The sequence below is a fragment of the Cyanistes caeruleus genome, chromosome 33 (genome assembly GCF_971803275.1).
Source record: "Cyanistes caeruleus chromosome 33, bCyaCae1.hap1.1, whole genome shotgun sequence".
Taxonomy (NCBI): Eukaryota; Metazoa; Chordata; class Aves; order Passeriformes; family Paridae; genus Cyanistes; species Cyanistes caeruleus.
Genome location: NC_141734.1, coordinates 1,890,909 through 1,909,647, shown reverse-complemented (window position 1 = coordinate 1,909,647; position 18,739 = coordinate 1,890,909). Strand labels below are relative to the sequence as shown.

At 51.1% G+C, this 18,739-nt stretch overlaps 1 protein-coding gene and 1 long non-coding RNA gene across 2 annotated transcripts; one reads left to right on the top strand and one right to left on the bottom strand.

Annotated features, from left to right (window-relative positions):
• The first annotated feature begins 6 nt into the window (after nt 1–6).
• Nucleotides 7–18,711, top strand: ATF6B (activating transcription factor 6 beta). The gene is made up of 16 exons (XM_086870781.1): nt 7–140; nt 394–470; nt 582–663; nt 1,170–1,252; nt 1,337–1,409; nt 2,758–2,880; nt 4,235–4,368; nt 5,270–5,455; nt 7,321–7,412; nt 8,146–8,295; nt 9,827–9,919; nt 10,554–10,644; nt 11,564–11,622; nt 13,564–13,675; nt 14,862–14,946; nt 17,893–18,711. The coding sequence occupies exons 1-16, from the start codon at nt 56–58 to the stop codon at nt 18,015–18,017; spliced, it is 1,650 nt and encodes a 549-aa protein (XP_086726907.1). The 5' UTR covers nt 7–55; the 3' UTR covers nt 18,018–18,711.
• Nucleotides 4,837–5,344, bottom strand: LOC147647836 (uncharacterized). The gene is made up of 3 exons (XR_015281356.1): nt 5,262–5,344; nt 5,125–5,156; nt 4,837–5,054 (listed from the first exon to the last, which is right to left on the bottom strand). It is a non-coding gene; the product is annotated as an uncharacterized LOC147647836 (long non-coding RNA).
• Nucleotides 18,712–18,739: the final 28 nt, after the last annotated feature.

Below are 18,739 nucleotides of genomic sequence, written 5' to 3'. Positions count from 1 at the left end.
GGGAGGGGGAAGGGGCGGGGCTGAGCGGCGTGAGGGAAGGAGGAGCGGCGGGAAGATGGCGGCGCTGGCGCCGGAGCTGCTGGTGCAGCTGGACCCGGGGCGGTTCCGGGCTGACAATTTGCTGGGGGCCGAGGACTGGGGTGAGGCCTGGGCCCTGCGAGGGAGGGGAGGGCGCGCTGAGGGCGGGGAGGGAGCGGAAACCGCGCGTATGGGGGGGGATAAAGGGGCGGGGCGCCTTTTAGGGGCGTGGCTTGTTAAGGAAATTATTTAAATGAGCGTGGGTTGCTGTGCGGGTCGCTTGGTTTGAATAATTTAACGGAAGGGGAGGGGCTTAACGGGGTGTGGCTCGAGGACGGGCGTGGTTTCGCGCCGACCACGCCCCCTTTTATGCAGATGACGCCCTTTACGGTTGCCTTGACGACCGCCTTGACCCCGCCCACCTATTCCCCTCCCTGGAGCCCGACCCCTTGGTAAGCCACGCCCACTTCGTTTAAACCCCGCCCTTTTTGGAGGCGTGGTTTGAGGCCACGCCCACCCTGGGGGGGAGGGGTCCCCAAAATCCGCCCGTTCCCCTCCCCCAGCTCGAGCGTGCCTTCGATGGGGGGGGCGGCGCCGGCCCCCCCGACCCCCCCTGGCACCAGGAGCCCCCCCGGGCCCGCCCCGGTGAGTTCAGGGGGTTTGGGGGGAATTTTGGGTGGTTTGAGGGGGTCCTGAGGGGGCTTGGGGGGAATTTGGGGGATTTGGGGGGGTCCTGAGGGGATTTAAGGGAGATTTGGGGGGTCCTGGAAAGGGTTTTGGGGATTTGGGGGGTGCTGAGAGGATCTAGGGGGGTCCTGAGTGGGTTTAGGGGAGATTTCGGGGAATTTTGGGGGGGTTTGGGGGGGTCCTAAGAGGATTTAGGGGAGCTTTGGGGGATTTGGGGGGTCTTGGGGGGGTTTGGGGTGGTCCTGAGGGGATTTAAGGGAAATTTGGGTGGTTTTGAGGAGGTTTTGGGAGGATTTCGGGGGATTTTGAGAAGGTTTTGGGCTTCATTGAGACCCATAGACCAAAAATTTAAGAAATTGGGGTCTGGGACCCTTCCACAAACCCCGAAAAACCCCTTAAAATTTCCCCAAAAACCCCAAAATCCCCCAAAAACCCCAAAATCCCCCCAAATTTCCCCAAAAAAGATCCACAGGTGAAATCGGAGCCGGACTCTCCGAGCTCCTCCCGCTGCTCCGACTCCTCCTGCGCCTCCGAGCCCCCGATTTGGGTACGAGACCCCCCCAAAAACCCCCCAAAAAATCCCAAAAAACCCCCAAATCCCCCCAAAACCCTCTGGGCTCTGTCCCCGCAGGCCCCCAGCCCCCCTGAAATGGGGGTGAAGCCGGAGCCCCCTCCCCCCCTGCCCTGCGCCCCCCAGGAGCTCGGTGAGGGGGGAATTGGGGGTGGGGGTGGTGATTGGGATGGGATGGGTCCCAAAATTTGGCCAAAAGTGCCTGAAATCAGCCCAAAATTCTCGTCAAAATCTGCTTAAAATTGGTCAAAAAACCTCCACAAACTCTGCTGAAAATCTGTTAAAAATCCACCCAAAATCCCCCCAAAATCCACCCAAAATCCCCCCAAAATCTGCACAAATTACCCCAAAATCTGATAAAAATCTGATTAAAATCTGCCCAAAATTCCCCCAAAATCTGCACAAATTACCCCAAAATCCTCCCTAAAATCACCCCAAAAATTTCTTCAAAATCACCCCAAGATCCACCCGAAATTCCCCCAAAAATGTCCCCAAAATCCACCCCAAATATTCCCCCAAAATCCCCCCAAAACCCCTCAAAATCCCCCCAAATCCCCCCCAGGACCCCCCAAATTCCCCCAAATCCCCCAAAGCCCTCCCCAAAATCCCTCTCAAACCCCCCTAAAACCTCCCCAAAAAACCTAAAATCCCCCTCAAATCCCCCCCAAATTCCCCCAGGACTCCTCAAACCCCCAAATTTCCCCTCAAATCCCCCCAAATCTTCCCCCAGGACCCCCCAAATCCCCTCAGGACCCCCCAAATACCCCCAAACTCCCTCAAATCCCCCCCAAATCCCCCCAGGACCCCCCAAATCTCCCCCAAATCCCTCCCAGACCCCCCCAGGACCCCCCCAGGACCCCCCAACCCCCCCCCACAGGACCCCCCTGACCCCCCAAAACCCCCAAATTTCCCCCCAACCCCCCCCCAGGACACCCCAAACCTCTCCAAATCCCCCCCAGGATCCCCCAAATCCCCCAAAATCCCTCTCAAACCCCCCTAAAACCTCCCCAAAAACCTAAAATCACCCTCAAATCCCCCCCAAACCCCCCCAGGACCCCCCAAACCCCCCCAGGACCCCCCAAATCCCCCAAATACTCCCAAACTCCCCCAAATTCCCCCCAAATCCCCCCCAGACACCCCCAAATCTCCCCCAAATCCCTCCCAGACCCCCCAAAACCCCCAAATTTCCCCCAAAACCCCCAAATTTCCCCCCAAATCCCCCCCAGGACCCCCCAAACCCCCCCCAGGACCCCTCAAAACCCCCCAGACACCCCCAAACGCCCCCAGGACCCCCCAAAACCCCCAAATTTCCCCCCAAATCCCCCCCAGGACCCCCCAAACCTCCCCAGATCCCCCCGAGGACCCCCCAAATCCCCCAAATCTCCCCCAAACCCCCCCAGGACCCCCCAAAACCCCCAAATTTCCCCCCAAATCCCCCCCAGGACCCCCCTGACCCCCCCTGACCCCCCGTTTCCCCCCAGCCCGGCCCCCCCGGGGGGTGAAGGCCGAGGGGCCCCCCCAGCAGCGCCCGACGGCCCCGATCCAGCCCCGCCCCCCCCGGAGCCCCCCAAAAACCTTCCTGGTGCAGCCCCCGGGCCCCGGCGGTGGGTGGGGGAATTGGGGGGGGCTGGGGGGGGTTTGGGGGGGATTTGGGGAGGGTTTTGGGTTTTTTGGGGGGGTTTGGGGGGAATTTGGGGGGGCTGGGGGGGTTTGGGGGGATTTTGGGGGGGATTTTGGTTTTTTTGGGGGGGGTTTGGGGAGGTTTGAGGGGGATTTGGGGGGATTTTGGGGGGCTGGGGGGGGTTTGGGGGGATTTTGGGGGGGATTTTGGGTTTTTTGGGGCGGATTTGAAGGGGATTTGGGGAGGTTTGGGGAGATTTGGGGGGGTTTGGAGGAATTTGGGGGGGATTTGGGGGGGTTTGACGGGGATTTGGGGGATTTTGGGGGGGTTTTGGGGGATTTGGGGGGATTTTGGGTTTTTTGGGGGGATTTTGGGGGGGATTTTGGTTTTTTTGGGGCAGATTTGGGGGTTTTTTGGGGAGTTTGGGGGGGATTTGGGTTTTTCTGGGGGATTTTGGGGAGGGTTGGGGGGATTTCAGGGGATTTTGGGTTTTTTGGGGGGATTTGGGGAGGTTTTGGGTGGTTGAGAAGGATTTTTGGATGAATTTTGGATGTTTTTGGGTCCCCAGTGCTGGTTCTGCTCCCGGGGGGGATTTTTGGGGTGAATTTTGGGTATTTTGGGATATTTTGGGATGGATTTTGGGTGAATTTTGGATGTTTTGGGATGGATTTTGGATGATTTTGGGTGAATTTTGGATGTTTCTGGGTGAATTCTGGATGTTTTTGGGTGAATTCTGGATGTTTTTGGGTGAATTCTGGATGTTTTTGGATGGATTTTGGATGTTTCTGGGTGAATTCTGGATGATTTTTGGTGAATTCTGGATGTTTTTGGATGGATTCTGGATGTTTCTGGGTGAATTCTGGATGTTTTGGGTGAATTCTGGATGTTTTTGGGTGAATTCTGGATGTTTTTGGGTGAATTTTGGATGTTTTGGGTGAATTTTGGATGTTTTTGGGTGAATTTTGGATGTTTTTGGGTGAATTTTGGATGTTTTGGGTGAATTTTGGATGTTTTTGGGTGAATTTTGGATGTTTTTGATGGATTTGGGATGTTTCTGGGTGAATTTTGGATGATTTTGGGTGAATTCTGGATGATTTTGGGTGAATTTTGGATGTTTTTGGGTGAATTCTGGATGTTTTTGGGTGAATTTTGCATGTTTTTGATGGATTTTGGATGTTTTTGGGTGAATTCTGGATGATTTTGGGTGAATTTTGGATGTTTTTGGGTAGATTTTGGATGATTTTGGGTGAATTTGGGATGTTTTTGGGTGAATTCTGGATGTTTTTGATGGATTTTGGATGTTTTTGGGTGAATTTTGGATGTTTTTGCCCCCCCAGTGCCGGTTCTGCTCCCGGGGGGGCTCCTGTGCCTGCCCCGCCCCCCCCCGGCCCCGCCCGGCCCCGCCCGGAGCCCCAAAGGCGCCGCCATCGCCCCCGGCCCCGCCCCCGCCCCGCCCCCGGCACCGCTGGACGTGAGTGACCCCTGAGTGACCCCTGAGTGACCTCTGAGTGACCCTGAGTGACCCCTGAGTGACCCCTGAGTGACCCCTGAGTGACCCTGAGTGACCCCTGAGTGACCCCTGAGTGACCCTGAGTGACCCCTGAGTGACCCCTGAGTGACCCCTGAGTGACCCTGAGTGACCCCTGAGTGACCCCTGAGTGACCTTTGACCCCTGAGTGACCTCTGAGTGACCTGTGAGTGATCCTGAGTGACCCCTGAGTGACCCCTGAGTGACCCTGAGTGACCCTGAGTGACCTCTGAGTGACCCTTGACCCCTGAGTGACCCCTGAGTGACCCCTAAGTGACCCTGAGTGACCCCTGAGTGACCTCTAAGTGACCCCTGAGTGACCTCTGAGTGACCCTGAGTGACCCCTGATTGACCCCTGAGTGACCCTGAGTGACCTCTGAGTGACCTCTGACCTCACCTGTCCCCCCTGTCTTACCTGTCTCACCTGTCCTGTCTCACCTGTCCTGTCCCACCTGTCCTGTCCCACCTGTCCCACCTGTCCCCATCCCCTCACCTGTCCCACCTGTCTCACCTGTCTCACCTGTCCCTGTCCCCTCACCTGTCCCACCTGTCTCACCTGTCCTGTCCCACCTGTCTCACCTGTCTCACTTGTCTCACCTGTCCCACCTGTCTCACCTGTCCTGTCCCACCTGTGCAGGTGCGCGCGGCGCGGCGGCAGCAGCGCATGATCAAGAACCGGGAGTCGGCGAGCGCGCTCACCTGTCCCTGTCCCCTCACCTGTCCTGTCCCACCTGTCCCTGTCCCCTCACCTGTCCTGTCTCACCTGTCTCACCTGTCCTGTCTCACCTGTCTCACCTGTCCTGTCTCACCTGTCTCACCTGTCTCCGCTGTCCCACCTGCGCAGGTGCGCGCGGCGCGGCGGCAGCAGCGCATGATCAAGAACCGGGAGTCGGCGAGCGCGTCGCGGCGCCGGCGCAAGGAATACCTGCAGGGGCTGGAGCGGCGGCTGCACCTGGCGCTGGCCGAGAACGAGCGGCTCCGCAGGGACAACGGGGCCCTCAGGAGGAGGCTGCAGGAGCTGCTGGGACAGGTGAGCGCACCTGGGGACACCTGGGGACACCTGGGGACACCTGGGGTACACCTGAGATACACCTGAGATACACCTGAGATACACCTGGGATAGTGGGGACACACCTGGGACACACCTGATACACCTGGGGACACCTGGGGACACCTGGGGTACATGTGGGACACACCTGGGCACACCTGGGCACACCTGGGGCTGCACCTGGGGACACACCTGATACACCTGGGCACACCTGGGACACACCTGGGGCACACCTGGGGACACCTGGGATAGTGGGGACACGCCTGGGGCACACCTGGGGCACACCTGGCGCTGGCCGAGAACGAGCGGCTCCGCAGGGACAACGGGGCCCTCAGGAGGAGGCTGCAGGAGCTGCTGGGACAGGTGAGTGCACCTGGGGACACACCTGGGGACACCTGGGGACACCTGAGATACACCTGAGATACACCTGGGATAGTGGGGACACACCTGGGGACACACCTGATACACCTGGGGACACCTGGGGACACCTGGGGTACATGTGGGACACACCTGGGATAGTGGGGACACACCTGGACACACCTGGGGCACACCTGGCGCTGGCCGAGAACGAGCGGCTCCGCAGGGACAACGGGGCCCTCAGGAGGAGGCTGCAGGAGCTGCTGGGACAGGTGAGCGCACCTGGGGACACACCTGGGGACACCTGGGGACACCTGAGATACACCTGAGATACACCTGGGGTACATGTGGGACACCTGGGGACACCTGGGGACACCTGGGGACACCTGAGATACACCTGAGATACACCTGGGATAGTGGGGACACACCTGGGACACACCTGATACACCTGGGGACACCTGGGGACACCTGGGGTACATGTGGGACACACCTGGGCACACCTGGGCACACCTGGGGCACACCTGGGGACACACCTGATACACCTGGGGACACCTGGGCACACCTGGGGCACACCTGGCGCTGGCCGAGAACGAGCGGCTCCGCAGGGACAACGGGGCCCTCAGGAGGAGGCTGCAGGAGCTGCTGGGACAGGTGAGTGCACCTGGGGACACACCTGGGGACACCTGGGGACACCTGGGGTACACCTGGCACACCTGGGGTACATGTGGGACACACCTGGGACACACCTGGGGCACACCTGGGGCACACCTGGGGTACATGTGGGGCACACCTAGGCACACCTGGGGACACCTGGGGACACCTGGGACACACCTGGCACACCTGGGATAGTGGGGACACACCTGGGGACACCTGGGGTACACCTGGGACACACCTGAGATACACCTGAGATACACCTGAGATACACCTGGGCACACCTAAGCTACCTGGGGACACCTGAGATACACCTGGGGACACCTGGGGACACACCTGATACACCTGGGGACACCTGGGGACACCTGGGACACACCTGAGATAGACCTGGAGACACCTTGAGGAACCCTGGGGACACTTGGGACACACCTGGGGATACCTGGGAACACCTGAGACACACCTGGGGACATCTGGGATAGAGGGGACACACCTGGGGACACTTGGGGACACCTGGACACACCTGGAACACACCTGGGACACACCTGGGGGTACCTGAGACACACCTGAGGCAGGTGAGACACACCTGGACACACCTGGGACACACCTGGGACACACCTGGAACACACCTGGACACACCTGGGGACACCTGGGACACACCTGGGGGTACCTGAGACACACCTGGGGCAGGTGAGACACACCTGGACACACCTGGGACACACCTGGAACACACCTGGGGACACCTGGGGGTACCTGGGGACACCTGGAACACACCTGGGGGTACCTGGGACACACCTGAGGCACCCCCGACCCCCAGAGTGTCTCCGCCCCTCCCCCCACAGCCCGCCCCTCCCCCCCCCGTACCTGGCAGCCGGAAGTTGGCGTGTGTGGGGGCGCTGCTGCTGCTGCTGGCCTTTCACCTGAGCCCCCCCAGGTGAGCACGGGGGAGGGGCCAGGTGAGCACGGGGGAGGAGGGGCCAGGTGAGCCCGGGGGAGGGGCCAGGTGAGCCCGGGGGAGGGGCCAGGTGAGCATGGGGGAGGGGCCAGGTGAGCATGGGGGGGAGGGGCTCAGGTGAGCATGGGGGGGAGGGGCTCAGGTGAGCATGGGGGGAGGGGCCAGGTGAGCACGGGGGGGAGGGGCCAGGTGAGCCCGGGGGAGGGGCCAGGTGAGCACGGGGGGGAGGGGCCAGGTGAGCACGGGGGAGGGGCCAGGTGAGCACGGGGGAGGGGTCAGGTGAGCACGGGGGAGGGGCCAGGTGAGCATGGGGGAGGGGCCAGGTGAGTGGGGGAGGGGCTGAGGTGAGTCTGGGGGTTGGGGGAGGGGCTGAGGTGAGTGGGGGAGGGGCCAGGTGAGCACGGGGGGAGGGGAGGGGTCAGGTGAGCCCGGTGGGTGGGGGAGGGGCTCAGGTGAGTCTGGGGGAGGGGCTCAGGTGAGCCCGGTGGGTGGGTGAGGGGCTGAGGTGGGTGGGGGAGGGGCTGAGGTGAGTCTGGGGGGTGGGGGAGGGGCTGAGGTGAGTGGGGGAGGGGCTGAGGTGAGTCTGGGGGGTGGGGGAGGGGCTCAGGTGAGTGGGGGAGGGGCTGAGGTGAGTCTGGGGGCTCCGGGGGGGGCGGGGCTGAGGTGAGACCCCTCCCCCCCCTCCTGTGACACCTGTTCCCCTCCCCCACAGCCTCCCCCGGCCCGGAGCCCCTCCCCCACCCGGGGGGAGGGGCCGGCGCCGCCTCCTGGGGGTGCAGGAGTTGGGGACCCCTCCCCCACCCCGGTTCGGGGAGGAGCCCCCGGCGCGGGGGGCGTGGCCGAGGGGAGGGGAGGGGTTCAGGTAAGGGGGGGGGGGAGGGGAGGGGGGGAGGGGCGGGGTTAGCCCGGAATTTTCCCAAAATTATCCCGGAATTATCCCAAAATTATCCCGGAATTATCCCAAAATTATCCCAAAACTATCCCGGAATTATCCCAAAATTATCTTGAATTTATCCCAAAATTATCCCAAAATTATCCCAAAGTTATCTCAAAATTATCCCAAAATTATCCTGGAATTATCCCAAAATTATCCTGAATTTATCTCAAAATTATCCCAAAATTATCCTGAATTTATCCCAAAATTTTCCCAAAATTATCCCGGAATTATCCCAAAATTATTCTGGAATTATCCCAAATTTATCCTGAATTTATCTCAAAATTATCCCAAAATTATCCCAAAATTATCCTGGAATTATGCCAAAATTATCCTGAATTTATCTCAAAATTATCCTGAATTTATCTCAAAATTATCCCAAAATTATCCCAAAGTTATCTCAAAATTATCCCAAAATTATTCTGGAATTATCTCAAACTTATCCCAAAATTATTCCAAAATTATCCTAGAATTATGCCAAAATTATCCTGAATTTATCTCAAAATTATCTCAAAATTATTCTGGAATTATCCCAAAATTATCCTAAAGTTGTCCCAAAATTATCCCCAAATTACCCTGAAATTATCCCAAAATTGTCCTGTAATTATTCCCAAATTATCCTGAAATTACCTTGAAATTATCCCAAAATTGTCCCAAAATTGCCCCAAAATTATCCTGAATTTATCTCAAAATTATCCCCAAATTATCCTGAAATTATCTCAAAATTATCCCGATTTTCCCAAAATTTTCTCCAAATTATTTCAAAATCCTGAAATCCCTGAAAAAATCCCCCAAAATCCCCCCAAATTCCCCCCCAAATTTCCCCAAAATTCCCTAAAAAAATCTCTCAAATCCCTAAAAATCCCCAAAACTCCCTAAAATTCACCAAAAGTTCCCCAAAATCCTCCCCCCAAATTACCTAAAAATCCCCCAAAATCCCCAAAAATACCCCAAAATCCTCAAAAATCCCCCAAAATCCCTAAAAATCCCCCAAATCCCCCCAAATTCCCTAAAAATCCCCCCAAAATCCCTAAAAAAATCTCCAAAATTCACCCAAAATTCCCTAAAAATTCCCCAAATTCCCCCAAATTCCCCAAAAATTCCCCAAAAATCCCCCCCAAAAATCCCCAAAATCCCTAAAAATCCCCCCCAAAAATCCCCAAAATCCCCAAAAATCCCCCCCAAAAATCCCCAAAATCCCCAAAAATCCCCCCCAAAAATCCCCAAAATCCCCAAAATCCCCAAAAATCCCCAAAATCCCCAAAAATCCCCAAAATCCCCAAAATCCCCAAAAATCCCCAAAATCCCCAAAATTTCCCCAAAATCCCCAAAAATCCCCAAATCCCCCAAACCCCCCCAAAATTCCCTTTTTTCCCCCCGTTTCGTTCCAACCCCCCCCGGATTTCGCTGCTGAATTTGGGGAGGGGTCTCCAGGGGGGATTTTTCGGGGTCTCCCCAGGAACTCCTCGCTGGCCTCCGTTTCCCCCTGGGACCCCCAAAAGCCCCGGGGGACCCCCGAGTGTCTCGGCTTCAACCGCACCGAGTCCCTGCGGTACCGGGGGTCCGGGGGGTCCGGGGGGGGTCCTGGGGAGGGTTTGGGGGGGTCCTGGATGGATTTTGGGGGGTCCTGGGGGGGTTTGGGGGGTCCTGGGGGGAAATTTGGGGAGGGTTTGGGGGGTCCTGGGGGGGTTTGGGGGAGGTTTGGGGGGTCCTGGATGGATTTTGGGGGGTCTGGGGGGGTCCTGGGGAGGGTTTGGGGGGGTCTGGGGGGGGATCCTGGATGGATTTTGGGGGGTCCTGGGGGGGTTTGGGGGGTCCTGGGGGGGATTTTGGGGGGTCCTGGGTGGATTTTGGGGGGTCCTGGGGGGGATTTGGGGGTTCCTGGGGTGTTTTGGGGGGATTTTGGGGGATCCTGGGGGATTTTGGGGGGTCCTGGGGGATTTTGGGGGTTCCTGGGGTGTTTTGGGTGGATTTTGGGGGGGTCCTGGGGGGGATTTTGGGGGATCCTGGGGTGTTTTGGGTGGATTTTGGGGGGTCCTGGGGGGTGTGGGGGGTCCTGGGGGGGATTTTGGGGGGTCCTGGGGGGATTTGGGGGTTCCTGGGGTGTTTTGGGTGGATTTTGGGGGGTCCTGGGGGGTTTTTTTTGGGGGGTTTCGGGGGTCTCTGACCCCCCCGGGACCCCCCAGGTTGGCGGACGAGCTCCGGGGTTGGGTCCGGAGGCACCAAATCGGGCGGGGGGCGCCCGGGGGAGCCCCCCAGGGACCCCCCCGAGGGCAGGTGAGGGGGGGAGGGGATTTGGGGGGTCCTGGGGGGGCTTTGGGGGGTCCTGGGGGGAAATTTGGGGGGTCCTGGGGGGGATTTGGGGGGTCCTGGGAGGGTTTGGGGGGTCCTGGGGGGCTTTGGGGGGTCCTGGAGGGTCTCTGACCCCATTTTTGGGGGTTTTGGACCCATTTTTGGGCAGTTTTTTACCCATTTTTGCATTTTTTTACCCATTTTTGGGGTCCCTGATCCCATTTCTGGGTTTTTGACCCATTTTTGGGGTTTTTTACCCATTTTTGGTGTTTTTTACCCATTTTTGGGTTTTTTTTACCCATTTTTGGAGTTTTTTACCCATTTTTGTGTGTTTTTTACCCATTTTTGGTGTTTTTGACCCATTTTTGGGTGTTTTTTATCCATTTTTGGGTGTTTTTTACCCATTTTTGGGGTTTTTTACCCATTTTTGAGGTTTTTTATCCATTTTTGTGTGTTTTTTACCCATTTTTGGTGTTTTTGACCCATTTTTGGGTGTTTTTTATCCATTTTTGGGTGTTTTTTACCCATTTTTTGTGTTTTTTACCCATTTTGGGTGATTTTTACCCATTTTTGGTGTTTTTGACCCATTTTCGGGTTACTTTTACCCATTTTTGGTGTTTTTTACCCATTTTTGGTTTTTTTTACCCATTTTTGGGTGTTTTTGACCCATTTTCGGGTTACTTTTACCCATTTTTGGTGTTTTTGACCCATTTTGGGGGTTTTTTACTCATTTTTGGTGATTTTGACGCATTTTCGGGTGTTTCTTACCCATTTTTGGGGTTTTTTACCCATTTTTGGGGTTTTTTACCCATTTTTGGGTGTTTTTGACCCATTTTTGGTGTTTTTGACCCATTTTTGGGTGATTTTTACCCATTTTTGGTGTTTTTGACCCATTTTTGGGCAGTTTCAGGGCGCGTCCCCCTGGAAGGGGCTGCTCCCGGCTGAGCCCCCCCGGACTGAGAGGTGAGACCCCCAAAATTGGGGAAACCCCCCCCAAAAAATCCCCAAATTCTGCCCCAAAATCCCCCAGCCCCAAATCCCCCCCAAAAACACCCAAAAACCCAAAAATCTCCCCAAAAATTCCCCAAAACACCCAAAATCCCCAAAAATCTCCCCAAAAATTCTGAAAAACACCCAAAATCCCCAAAAATCTCCCCAAAATGTCCCAAATTCCCCCCAAAAATCCAAAAAATCTCCCCAAAATGTCCCAAATTCTCCCTAAAAAACACAAAAATTTCCCCAAAAAATCCCCAAAATTTCAAAGAAATCCAAAAAATTCCCCCAAAATCTCAAAAAATCTCCTAAAAATCCCAAAATCCCTTAAAAATCTCCAAAAAACCCCCAAATCCCCCCAAAACTCTCAAAAATCCCCCCCAAAATCCCCAACAAACCCCAAAAATGCCAAATAAATCCCAAAAAATCCCCAGTAAATCCCAAAAATTCCAAATAAATCCAAAAATCTCCAATAAATTCCAAATCAGTCCCCAAAATTCCAAATCAATCCCAATAAATCCCAATAAATTCCAAAAAATCCCAAAAACTCCCAAATAAATCCCAAAAATCTCCAATAAATCCCAAAAAAATCCCCCTTTAGATCCCAAAAATTCCAAATAAATCCCAAAAATTCCCCAAATCCCAAAAAAATCCCCAAAAAAATCCCCAAAAATCCCCCAAAAATCCGAAAAAATCCCCAAAAATCCTCAAAAAAAATCCCCAAAAAATCCCCTAAAAAATCCACAAAAATCCCCCAAAAAATCCCCCAAAATCCCAAATAAATCCCAAATAAATCCCAAAAAATCCCCAAAAATCCCCCCAAAAATCCCACAAAAATCCCCCAAAAAATCTCCAAAAAATCCCCCAAAAAATCCCAAAAAATCCCCAATAAATCCTAAAAAAATTAAAAAAAAAAAATCCCAAAAAAACCCCCCCAAAAATCCCCCAATAAATCCCCAAAAATCCCCCAATAAATCTTAAAAAAATCCAAAAAAATCCAAAAGATTCCAAAAAAAAACCCCCAAAAAATCCCCAAAAAAATCCCCCAAAAATCCCCAAAAATCCCCAAAAATCCCCAATAAATCCCAAAAAAATTCAAAAAAAATCCTAAAAAATCCCCCAATAAATCCCAAAAAAATCTCCAAAAATCCCCCAAAAATCCCCAAAAATCCCCAATAAATCCCAAAAAAATTTTAAAAAAATCCCAAAAAATCCCCCAAAAAATCCCAAAAAAATCCCAAAAAAATCCCCCAAAAAATCCCCAAAAATCCCCAATAAATCCCAAAAAATCCCCAAAAAAATCCCAAAAAATCCCCAAAAAATCCCCAAAAAAATTCAAAAAAAATCCCAAAAAATCCCCCAAAAAATCCCAAAAAATCCCCCAAAAAATCCCCCAAAAAATCCCAAAAAAATCCCCAAAAATCCCCAAAAAATCCCAAAAAAATCCAAAAAAAATCCCCAAAAATCCCCCAAAAATCCCAAAAAATCCCCAATAAATCCCAAAAAAATTCAAAAAAAATCCCAAAAAATCCCCCAAAAAATCCCAAAAAATCCCCCAAAAATCCCAAAAAATCCCCAAAAATCCTCAAAAAAAATCCCCAAAAAATCCCCTAAAAAATCCCCAAAAATCCCCCAAAAATCCCAAAAAATCCCCAATAAATCCCAAAAAAATTCAAAAAAAATCCCAAAAAATCCCCCAAAAAATCCCAAAAAATCCCCCAAAAAATCCCCCAAAAAATCCCAAAAAAATCCCCAAAAATCCCCAATAAATCCCAAAAAAATCCTAAAAAAATCCCCAAAAAATCCCACAATAAATCCCCAAAAAATCCCCCAAAAAAATCCAAAAAAAATCCCCAAAAAATCCCCAAAAATCCCCCAAATTCCCCAAATCCCCCCAAATTTCTCCCCCAGGGCCCCCCCGGGGCAGCTCCAGCTCTACCGAGGCCCCGACCCCCCCGAACCCCGAATTTTGGCCGCCATCGACCGCAGGGACGACACTTTCTACGTGGTCTCCTTCCGAAGGGTAGGCGGGAATTCGGGAATTCCGGGAATTCCGGGAATTCGGGAATTCGGGGGGGGATTCGGGAGCTCTCGGGGAACTTCTGGGAATTTTTGGGGATTTTTTTGGATTTTGGGGGGATTTTTTAGGGATTTTTTGGGATTTTTTTTGAGATTTTTTTGGATTTTTGGGGGGATTTTTTGGGATTTTTGGGGGGATTTTTTTTGGATTTTTTTTGGATTTTGGGGGGATTTTTTTAGGGATTTTTTGGGGATGTTTTTTGAGATTTTTGGGGATTTTTGGGGGGATTTTTTGGGATTCTTTTAGGGAATTTTTAGGGATATTTTTGGATTTTTTTAGGGATTTTTAGGGGGTTTTTTAGGGATTTTTTTTGGATTTTGGGGATTTTTTTAGGGATTTTTTTGGGATATTTAGGGATTTTTTAGAGATTTTTTTTAAGGATTTTTGGTGTTTTTTTGAGATTTTTGGGGGGACTTTTAAGGATTTTTTGGGGTTTTTTTTTAGGGATTTTTAGGGGTTTCTTGGGATTTTTTGGGATTTTTTGGGGTTTTTTTAAGGATTTTTTGGGATTTTTTGGAGATTTTTGGCGGGATTATTTTGGGTTTTTTGGGTTTTTTGGGGGGGTTTTTTAGGGATATTTTGGGATTTTTTTAGGGATTTTTTGGTATTTTTTGGAGATTTTGGGGGGGATTTTTTTTGGTTTTTTAGGGATTTTTAGGGATTTCTAAAGGAATTTTTTGGGGATTTTTAGGAGGATTTTGGGGGATTTTTTGGGGGATTTTTGGAAGAAGTTTTGGGGATATTTTGGGGGGATTTTTTGAAGATTTTTTTTGAGGTTTAGGAGGGATTTTTGGGGGATTTTTGGGAGAATTATTTGGGGATTTTTTGGGGATATTTTTTGGGATATTTTGAGGGGATTTTGGTCAATTTTTAGAGGATTTTTTTGGGGCATTTTTTGCAGGTTTTTGGGGATATTTTTATGATTTTTTAAAGAGGTTTTTAGGATTTTTTAAAGGGATTTTTAGGGAATTTTTGGGGGGATTTTCATGGATTTTGGAATGATTTTAATGGGGTTTTTTTTTACCTTTTTTGGACGATTTTAGAGGAATTTTGGGGGGAATTTTTAGGGTTGATTTGGGACGTCCCTGAGCAGATTTTGGGGATAATTTGGGAATTTTTTTGGCTCCAGGATCATCTCCTGCTCCCGGCCCGGAGCCACAACAAAACCTCGCGACCCAAAATGTCCCTGGTGATGCCGGCGGCGGCGCTCAACGGTGAGAGGGACCCCAAAAACACCCAAAATCACCCCAAAATACCCCAAAAACACCCAAAATCACCCCAAAAACAGCCAAAATCACCCCAAAATACCCCAAAAACATCCAAAAACACCCCCAAAACACCCAAAATCACCCCAAAATACCCCAAAAACACCCAAAATCACCCCAAAAACATCCAAAATCACCCCAAAATACCCCAAAAAACACCCAAAATCACCCCAAAATACCCCAAAAAACACCCAAAACTCCCCAAAAACACCCAAAATCACCCCAAAAACACCCGAAATCACCCCAAAACACCCCAAAAAACACCCAAAAACACCCAAAACTCCCCAAAAACCCCCCAAATCTACCCAAAACCACCCCAAAAACACCCGAAATCACCCCAAAACACCCGAAATCACCTCAAAAACACCCAAAATCACCCCAAAAACACCCAAAAACCACCCAAAACTCCCCAAAAAATCCCAAATCTACCCAAAATCTCCCCAAAAACGCCTGAAATCTACCTGAAAACACTCAAAATCACCCCAAAACCCCCCAAACCACCCAAAATCACCCCAAGCCCACCCAAAATCACCCCAAAAAAGCCCGAAATCTACCTGAAAACACCCAAAAATCCCCCAAAACCACCCAAAATCACCCAAAAATCACCCAAAATCACCCCAAAACACCCGAAATCACCCCAAAACACCCAAAAAACACCCAAAAAACACCCAAAACTCCCCAAAAAAATCCCAAATCTACCCAAAATCACCCCAAAAACACCCGAAATCACCCCAAAACCACCTGTGATCTACCCAAAAAATCTTGTCAAAATCCTCCAAAAATCCCCCCAAAAAACCCCAAATCTTCCCCAAATTCCCCCAAAAACCCCAAAATCCCCTCAAAAAAAAAAACCCCAAATTCCTCTCCCAAAAAACCCCTCAAAATCCTAAAAAAATCCCCCCAAAAAAACCCCAAAATCTCCCAAAATCCCCCCAAAATCCTCTAAAGAAAAAACCCCAAAATCCCTCAAAAAACCCCAAAATCTCCCAAAAAACCCCAAAATCCCCCCCAAAAACCCCAAAATCCCCCCCAAAATCCCCCCCAAAAAACCCCAAAAACCTCTAAAGAAAAAAACCCCAAAATCCCTCAAAAAACCCCAAAATCTCCCAAAAAAAACCCAAAATCCACCCCAAAATCTTCTCAAAAAACCCCAAAATCTCCCCCAAAAACCCCCCAAAAACCCCAAAATTCTCTAAAGAAAAAAACCCCAAAATCCCTCAAAAAAACCCAAAACCCCCCCCCAAAAACCCCAAAATCCACCCCAAAATCCTTTCAAAATTCCACAAAATCCCCCCAAAAAACCCCAAAATCTCCCAAAAAACCCCAAATTCCTCCCCAAAAAAACCCTAAAAATCCCCAAAAAATCCTCTCCAAAAAACCCCAAAATCCTCTAAAGAAAAAAACCCCAAAATCCCTCAAAAAACCCCAAATTCCTCCCCAAAAAAAACCCCTCCAAAAAAACCCAAATTCCCCAAAAACCCCAAAATCCCCTTCAAAAACCCCCAAAATCCCCTCAAAAAACCCCAAAAATCCCATTTTTTGGAGAGTTTTTGGGGGATTTTGGGACATTTTGGGGTTGTTTTGGGGTATTTTGGGTGGTTTTGGGGGATTTTGGGGTATTTTGGGTGTTTCTGTGTATTTTGAGGTGATTTTTGGGGTAATTTTGGGGGATTTTTGGCATTTTTTGGGGGGGTATTTTGGGTTGGTTTTGGATGGTTTTGGGTTATTTTGGGTGTTTCTGGGTATTTTGGGGTGGTTTTGGGTATTTTGGGGTGATTTTGGGTATTTTGGGGTGATTTTGGGTATTTTTGGGGTGTTTTTGGGGTATTTTGGGGTGTTTATGGGATTATTTTGGGGTGGTTTTAGAGTGTTTTTGGGTTATTTTGAGATATTTTGGGTTATTTTGAGATATTTTGGGTTATTTTGGATGTTTTGGGTTATTTTGGGGTGTTTTTGGGGTATTTTGGGGTATTTTGGGGTGTTTTTCACCGTTTTTGGGGTGATTTTCACCGTTTTTGGCCCCCCAGACTCCCTGCAGGGGCTGCAGGCCATGATGCACTCGGGGTTATTTTGGGTTATTTTGGGGTGTTTTGGATGTTTTGGGTTATTTTGGGGTGTTTTTGGTGTATTTCGGGGTATTTGGGGTGTTTTTGGTGTATTTGGGGTGTTTTTGGTGTATTTTTGGGTGTTTTTGGGGTATTTTGGGGTGTTTTTGGGGTATTTTGGGGTGTTTTTGGGTTATTTTGGGGTGTTTTTCACCGTTTTTGGGGTGATTTTCACCGTTTTTGGCCCCCCAGACTCCCTGCGGGGGCTGCAGGCCATGATGCACTCAGGGTTATTTTGGGTTATTTTGGATGTTTTGGGTTATTTTGGGGTGTTTTTGGGGTATTTTCGGGTGTTTTTGGGGTATTTTCGGGTGTTTTTGGGGTATTTCGGGGTGTTTTTCACCATTTTTGGGGTGATTTTCACCGTTTTTGGCCCCCCAGACTCCCTGCGGGGGCTGCAGGCCATGATGAACTCAGGGTTATTTTGGGTTATTTTGGGGTGTTTTGGATGTTTTGGGTTATTTTGGGGTGTTTTTGGGGTATTTTGGGGTGTTTTTGGGTTATTTTGGGGTGTTTTTGGGGTATTTTCGGGTGTTTTTGGGGTATTTTGGGGTGTTTTTGGGTTATTTTGGGGTGTTTTTCACCGTTTTTGGGGTGATTTTCACCGTTTTTGGCCCCCCAGACTCCCTGCGGGGGCTGCAGGCCATGATGCACTCGGGGTTATTTTGGGTTATTTTGGATGTTTTGGGTTATTTTGGGGTGTTTTTGGGGTATTTTGGGGTGTTTTTGGGGTATTTTGGGGTGTTTTTGGTGTATTTCGGGGTGATTTTCACCGTTTTTGGCCCCCCAGACTCCCTGCGGGGGCTGCAGGCCATGATGCAGGTGGACTGCGAGGTGATCGACACGCGCGTCATCCACGTGCGGCGCCGCCGGGCCCCGCCCCCCGCGCGGGCCACGCCCCCTCGCCGCCCCTGAGACACGCCCACCCACAGGCCACGCCCACTTCCAAAAATAACCCAATGCCACACCCCTTTCTGGAGAAAATGGGCGTGGCTTGGAGGCCAAACTCCAAAAATCACATTAAGCCACACCCCTTAAACCCCATGTTTGAAAAGCCACGCCCCCTCATTGGAATCAATTCAAGCCACGCCCCTCATAAAAAATTTAATTTATTCAAGCCACACCCATCAGAATTAAATCAAGCCACGCCCTCATTAAAATTTAATTCCATTAAGCCACACCCCCATCGGAATTTAATCAGGCCACGCCCCCTGAGTGGAATTAAGTTCAGCCACGTCCTTTATTTTAATTAAGCCACACCTCCTCATTGGGATTTAATTAGGCCACGCCCCCTCCTTAACCCACGGGTTTGGGAAGCCACGCCCCCTTAAAAAACAAATTCATATGGTCACGCCCCCTCATTAAAATAAATTTATACAGTCGTGCTCCTTTATTTAAATCCTGCATGGTTTAGGCCACGCCCCCAAAGAAAGCAAAATGTCTAGGCCACGCCCACTGTTGTGAGACCCCACCCTTTCTGTGGGTGTGGTTTACTCAGAGGCCACGCCCCTTTCTTAAAGGGGCCGCGCCGTTTTCCTCTGTCCCCGCCCCCTCCCGGGAGCGTTTTTCCCCCAAATCAATAAAAAACGGGAAAATCCGAACCAAGGAATTTTGGGGAATTTTGGGAGGATTTCATC